Source organism: Eleutherodactylus coqui, chromosome 12 (assembly GCF_035609145.1).
Source record: "Eleutherodactylus coqui strain aEleCoq1 chromosome 12, aEleCoq1.hap1, whole genome shotgun sequence".
In the NCBI taxonomy this organism is placed as follows: Eukaryota; Metazoa; Chordata; class Amphibia; order Anura; family Eleutherodactylidae; genus Eleutherodactylus; species Eleutherodactylus coqui.
In genome coordinates, this window is record NC_089848.1 from 48415614 (window position 1) to 48422956 (window position 7343).

At 38.8% G+C, this 7343-nt stretch overlaps 1 protein-coding gene across 2 annotated transcripts in view; it reads right to left on the bottom strand.

Annotated features, from left to right (window-relative positions):
* RBMS3 (RNA binding motif single stranded interacting protein 3) overlaps nucleotides 1-5850 on the bottom strand; it is a 630590-nt gene extending 624740 nt beyond the window's left edge. For both annotated transcript variants that reach the window (XM_066584834.1, XM_066584833.1), the window contains exon 1: nucleotides 5210-5850. In XM_066584834.1, the coding sequence (XP_066440931.1) occupies nucleotides 5210-5284 (75 nt within the window). In that variant the 5' untranslated portion in view covers nucleotides 5285-5850. The remainder of the gene's footprint in view (nucleotides 1-5209) is intronic.
* Nucleotides 5851-7343: the final 1493 nt, after the last annotated feature.

Here is a 7343-nt window from a genome sequence, read left to right on the forward strand (position 1 = left end):
AACAAGCAAAGACCCACCCTCACTTTCTGCAGTATCTTTGCTGCTAAAGGTAGCTTTCATTTGACAACAAGCAGTGGACAACAAGTTAGAAAGAAGTGAAATCCAAGTAGCCAACTTTTTAGAGTAACTTTTCAGCACAAAAACATTATTCTAGGTAAATAAAGCAATTTACACTTTTTCTAGTTATCACATTGCCCATCGCATAAGCAAAAGTTTGTTAAAAAGTTAGTGACCATTTAACGATGAGTGTGAACCCCCTTTAAGTTTACCCTTCATTGGATATTCTTTTTTTTCTCTCTTTCTCATAGGTTGCTTCCTGGTATTTGCATGTTACTAAGCAAGTCAATGAAAAAAAACTACTGTAATAACTGCTAGGATAACTCTACTGTAATTATGCCCAATTGCAGGGCTAGCAGCTGTGACTAGCATTATAAATAATCCCATTAGTTTGTACTCCCAGTTAGCTTCCACCCTATTGTAAAAGTATCTGAAATAAAACAAGTGAATAACAGGAGAGAACATTCCTGAGTATTAAATTCAACTCAGGTTTCCAAATCCTAAACATAAAAAAAAAGCTGAAAAATCTAAACCGAGCATTTCATTAGTTGCGCATAAAGAGAACATCGTGACGTAAATGGCGAAATATTCTGTGTGCTTTCTGTGAACGCAGATTGCACAGTTGTTTCCGCCTACACAACACAGTGTGTAAACGGGCTTGAAAAACATATCCCCAAAAGATCACACACAGAACTCAACAATACATGAATCAATCAGAGCTCCGAGCTCCTCTGTTCTTCCCATAAGCAGCTATTTTATATGGAACAATTCTATCATAATAGAGTTCTCATACACATGCTTTTAATATTACGCTGTTTAATTGCATACAGCTGTGCCTCAAACACTCTACGCAAACAAGATTTTAGTACAGCCCTGGAATCAAATTTTGGATAAATATCAACCGTTTCGACTTCTATAAATTTCCTCCATTAAAGGCATTTTCAAAACAACACATTAGAAGGAATTCTGAACTTTTTCTAAAAAAAAAAAAAAAAAAAAAGAAAGGGGGAGTTGACTTCCTGGAAGCTTCAGAACTGGCATGTTCGTGACTGAATGAGCTGTTCTTGCCAAACGTACTCATAAAGACGAAAAGTACTGTGTGAAATCATATCTCTGTAAAGCCAACTGTGTTCAGGCCATTTCCAACATGACCTGAAATGAACCTATGCATTTTCCGCTCTCACTCTCTTATCTGCCTTAAAAGCATGTCGAGCCAAATAACTCCGCTCCGCACTTTATTATGACTCCGGTCCGCTCTACTCCTACAAACTTTTCTAGAGCGTACTTTCCAAAAGTTGTTTTTTTGTTACTGATTCTTTCTAAACATATGTACTAAGTTACATAACGTCTGGGATAACTGGAAAGGCACACATTAAAATATGACGCCATTACTCATCTGAAGACTTGTTAAAGATCTCCCGTCATTTTTTTTTTTTTAAGCAATGATAAAAGGGTAATACGGCACGAAAAAAAAGTACAATTAGCCGAAATGCACAAACTGTCATGTTTAATAATAGTGATCAAGAGCGGCTTTGATTCATCTCTAGTGTTGCGAATAAATTAGAGGACAATGTTACAGCACCGCAACACAAAGCAAATATTTTTCTTAATTAGATATACAATATACGGTGTGACATTAACCAAGTTTTCAATGCCAACTTAGATATGCAAATAGGACGATCTGAACCACAAAGAGCACACAGTGGAAAGCGACAGAATGTATAGCAATATTTATAGCATGCTTCTGTAGACACGGAATATTATTACAACTAGATTATCGGGCCTTTGGCACCTGCCCAGGCTGCAGATGGTTGAAATTGTGGCCTGAAACCAGTGTGTGGTTGATGAATGACTCCTTACACCTGACTATTACCTCACACCAGACACCATACACAGGCTGCACACCACCAGCAAGGGAAGCTAGATCAACCTCCTCCTCGTGTTGGAATTCTTTCGACAAGGCCTTCTGTATGTCCAGATGGCCAAATGTGGAAAATGCAGTAAACCTACTAAGCAGGGATGGTACTGGAAAATCTGTACTCGGTCAGCAGGAGTAGGGGGGGCATTGCCAGTGCAGGGATTACTAATTGGTCCAGACTTGTAGAGGACAATGTGAAGAAAAGCGATATTAATGCTTCCTCTATATAGATCTGAACTTCTTCGGACTTGACTCCAATAAGCGAAGAGGATCCTCATTAATCAGTAACAAGTCATCATATGGTTAATTAAAGGTGCACTTTCTTTATTAGAAAGTACAGCATGGCCTATTCTTCTGGTATAAAGAATATCTCACAGGGCCATGGGGAAAATGAAAAGCCAGATAAAAATCACTATTATCTCCAAAAAGCCTTTAAAGTTGATGTGGTTTCCTAGTGAGACTGCTTCATTCAGGTCATTGACAATTACTGAACCTAATTTCTCTCCACATGATTAGCCTGCTCACGATTCTCTTGGGTTGCTATCTACCTTCATTAGCAGAAGAGAATAATTTACAAATTCCAGAAAGCAGATGGAAAGATCAATATTCATAGGAGAATGTCTTGTTCTATTTTTATATCATTATTATAGTTGTATATTAATGAATATTTTTTTTACATGCTTCATTTTAATATATGCAGTATATAATGGGTCCCTTTACTCAACTAAACCCTATGTTGTTTAGCACAGTTGACTTAAGTAGATGTAGAAAGTGATTAAAAAAATAAAAATAAAAAAATAATAATAATAAACATGTATTCAACATGACTATGGCTGTGAAAGGGTTAATCTCTAGATACATAAAGGGGAAGACCCCCAAATTGTATCAATCAGCGTGTAGAAAGAACAAGGCAATGATACTCTTGAAATATTTTTTAAATCTGTAATAGAATATGCAAATCTGATTCCTAGAGCAACAATTATTTCATTCATTCATTCATTCATTTTTTCATTCATTCATTCATTTTCAGCTCTGAATTGTATTTTTTTACTGATAATTTCCCCCTGCCATATTATACATAGTGAGAACATCATAGCCAGAATGTATTTCCCTTGCAGCTGGCAACTAAGCCCCTTTAACCTTTGTAAAGAATTTTTTTAATACATTTCTGTTACATGATATTCCGATAATTGTGTATTTCCTATATAAACTTCTGCAAATTATATTCTTGCCATGGAAACAGCATTGGAATATAATACAATCCAGCTCCTAATGGTGATCATTAATAATTCATATTGGTAAATTAGTGCATCTTTTGAAATATCAAACATCACGGCTAAAGGCTGGCCAACGCCTCTCTCTCGGTTTGCTGAAATGCTGGGTCATATCTTGCTGAATTAATAATGACAGTTCATCGAAATTAGCAATTTATCCGTTCATTAGTAAAGTAAATCATTGTTTTATCATGCAGACATTTTGCAGAACACATTCAAAGGCTAATGGCTTCACTATTGAGTGGTGCGAGTTCTCAAGCATAAGGCACTACTTGGAAGCCATGCTATGGGGGGAACTCAAGTTTTCTGGTAACCTATCTGATTCCTATACACCACCTCATTGCCCTATTACCATATCTTCAGGAAGTTCTAGCCTAAGTGTGGCCTATAAAATGCCCCCTACAGGCATGTGCCAAGTGAACTTTGTCCACTTTGTTGAGTTTTTCACAGCAACTTAGTTGTACAATTTCTAGTGTATGTAGCACAAAGCATCTGGATATCCAATTGGAAGGCAATGGCAATAATTAATTAATGAGTATTGTGTCTGGCTAGGTAATTATTGCTCATCCAAGCATGTCAAGCTATGGAAGTGTAAGTTAGCTTGGTGTACAGACATGAAAAGAACTAACATACACCCACTTGGGGTTTTCCCATACTATCCGCACCCAAAGCTAATGTAATAAGATCCAGATGCCACTAATGTTCTGCTCAAACACAAGTCTAACACATCCTTAGATATCCTGAACCATGATCCCACATACTGTATTTTTGCAGAAGAAGCTTGATGTTTCCACAGATTACTGTATTCCTAATCTGCAACTGTATACATATGGCACATTCATAGAATCCATTGATTGTCTGCTGCTTCTGTAAATTCCTATTGCACACAGCATGCTCCTAACAACAACCTAGAGAATAAAGATAACTCAGTCATTTATGTATAATTGCTCTTTTAGTCTTTTCCACCACCGACAATGAATGCTGTCTCTATTGCCAAGACAAAGAAATCTATCTGCTACCTTCAAAGAGGTCTTAAACTGTGCGGCTGACTCTAAAATTGACCTTGACATTGCAAACAATGGAAAAGGAAATATCACTTTAAGGGTCTAGTCGGTGAAGTTCTATCTACAGTACTATATAGGATAATATAGCATGTTCAATAGAATACCTGACTAAGCAGTTTTAGTGAGATGTGGCTGGCGCTGTACATTATGAGAGCTGAAGCATATTCTTAGCCAATGTCTAGGCATTATTATCTATCGACCTATTTTGACTCTCTTGACCTCTGACATAACAAACACAGGTCCTGATCAGCCCTGCATCCTAAATTGCCCCGATCTAGGTTTATTCCTAAACAGTTAAAGTGCTGCATCCACCTCCGTTGTGTGCTTGCCGCTCACTTACAAAAAATCCCAAACTTGCAAAACAACAAATTTGATTGTTTTTGGCTCTTTAGCTTGTGTGCATTTCCCACTTAAAGTTGATCAGCATAGAATTCCCATGCAGCTGGATAATGCTTTCAGCTGCCCAGATTGTACAGATCTCACTAAAGTGCCATTGAGACTGTATTTACATCCAAGAGTATACATTTTATTGTCCAAGCCAATCTGCATCCTATGTCAAGAGAATTACACGCTGCCGATAAAATAAGAGCTCTATGCTAATATAGAAGACAAATATAATCCTTGTGGCAGACAACAAAGGATTAAATAAAAAAAAAATTAGTTATAGTGTAGCAATATAGAGAGAACAAGGGGGTTTGGGGGAGGAGGGGGAGTGATCCACATTACTTGACCTTCCTGCTTTTCTCCTGTCCCTGTTTTGACTGTGTAAGTCTGTGTGATACCCAACTGAAATAAGACAAACTGTCATTCCTAGCGGTCACCTATCCATCATCCACTGAGTGCATAATCACATAATATGGGCACCACCGGAGATTCTCTGCGGTGCTCTCTCATACCTTGGTTTGGAGATAATGAGGATAGTAGTAAGTGTACTGAGGGTACATTGGTTGCTGTTCCAAGCGTTTGCCCATGTAGCTGGAATCGTTATATCTGATGCAGAAAACTCGTTGACAGGGAGTAATGCCCCAGGCCCTTCTTCCTTCTCCGAAACCACTATTCCTGACAGCAATGATGTTGTTTCAGGAGTTCTCAGCCTTAATGTTTTTTGTTTGTTTGTTTGTTTTTTATTTGTTTGTTTTACCAATCCTTAATTCCAATACAACAAGGAAAAAACATCAAAGCTTGGAAATTTAGAATTGCCAAAAAATAAAATCACACAAGGCGCTGCTTGTCCTTTCTCGCCCCTGTTGATATCCCTTCCGATAATATCTCCTGATTCATAAAAGAAGCTCGTCCGTAGTATAAATCCCAAAAAATGTGCTGAAGATAAAGTCCTGTGACAAGGAAGCAGGAAAAGCTGTATGCTGTAACTCAGAATTCCTGCAGACCGGCTTGTTGTTCTTCTTTCTTACTCTCAGGATTTTCTCTCTCTCTCCTCCCCCTACTAGGTTAAAAAAAAAAGAAAGGAAGGAAGAAAGAAAGAAAGACAGAAAGAAAGAAAAAAAAAACCCTTCCAGTCTAGTTGCTGCTGTCTCCCTCTCGGAGTGACATGGTGTTTAGGGCTTGTCTTGTCTTTCATTCAAACCCCCTCCTTCCAGCCTGTGGGTGGAACAACAGTCAGCCTCTCCCTCGAGAGGCAGACGCAGTCCAGAAGGCTGCAGTGTTTCCTCTAAGAAGAAATAGCCTGCCTCAGCTCTGCTGCAAGCAAAGTACAGCATCCCTCTACTGGCTATCTGAGAGCAACCTTCACATGTCTTGTATCTTACTCTACCATGTCAAAGCATGCTTGATGCTAGCAACCAGAGGACGACGGAAACCATTGATCTCGCCAGAAACTGTTTACTAAACACTTTACGCGCACAAGTTAGTGCTGCCGGATTTCTCCCACTGACATAAATATGAATGAAATGTAACTGATTTGGTAGGAAACAAAGAGTATTCATGCCAGGTCATTGAAGCTGAATAGAGATGTCTCTTCTGTTGCACAAAGTGAACATAGGTGCATTGTTAACACTACTGTGCTGCATGCTTCTTTGTATCTGCAAGACCTATTATTTGTAAATAATAACCTACAATATTTAAATAGTCACTGAGCTTTCAACAAACTTTGCATAAATCAAATAGATCAGTAGTACAAGCGGATAGAAGAAGCTTTGTAAATGTATCTTATCTGATAAAATGTTTCTTTTTTTACTTATTGCTTCATGCTCCCTTCCTCCTCTCCCTCCTAATCTGCTCAATCGGTCTGAAAAGCTAAGATCGGCTGTAGTAGACAAGATGGACTAACAGCTCACTGGTCATAATATATGCTACACATACAGTTTATGGAAAGAGGAGGAGGAGAAGCTGAGTGAAGCAGAGAGAGACACATACATACACACAGATGCTGCTGCAGCTAAAAGTAAGTGTTTTACTGTGTCATAGCTACTGGATCGGGAGGGGTATCATCTCTCCTTAAGGAAAGCACTTAGATGGTTAGTGAGGAGACTTATAAGGCCATGCATGCACCTATGGGAAATGTATGCACAAAAGAAAAATGGAACAATACCTCTGCAGCGCCACCTATTGGATGGCAGCATTCCTGCAAATCAATATCCGACCCTTTAGAACAATGATTAAGAATTGAAATCCAAGCCAGAATCCACACACAGACAGCTGTTTGGGGGTTTTAGCTCTTCATCACTGTGCAGTAGGTTTGTGGCTTGGCTAGTGGGAGCCTATGACATGGGTCGGGACGAGTATCATCACTCCTTAAGGAGAGCACCTAGAAGGTAAGTGAGGAGACTTATAAAGGCCATGCTAGTTCCTCTAGGAAATATATGCAAATAAGGAGGATGGAACAATAACTCTGCAGCGCCACCTATTGGATGGCAGCATTCCTGCAAATCAATGGCTTTATGCAGGTGCTTATAACAATTATTTGGAATTGAAAACCAAGCCATAATCCATACACAGACAGCTGTTTCAGGTTTTAAGCCCCTCATCAGTGTACAGTAGGCTTCTGGCTTGGCTATTGAGAGGCTTATGATG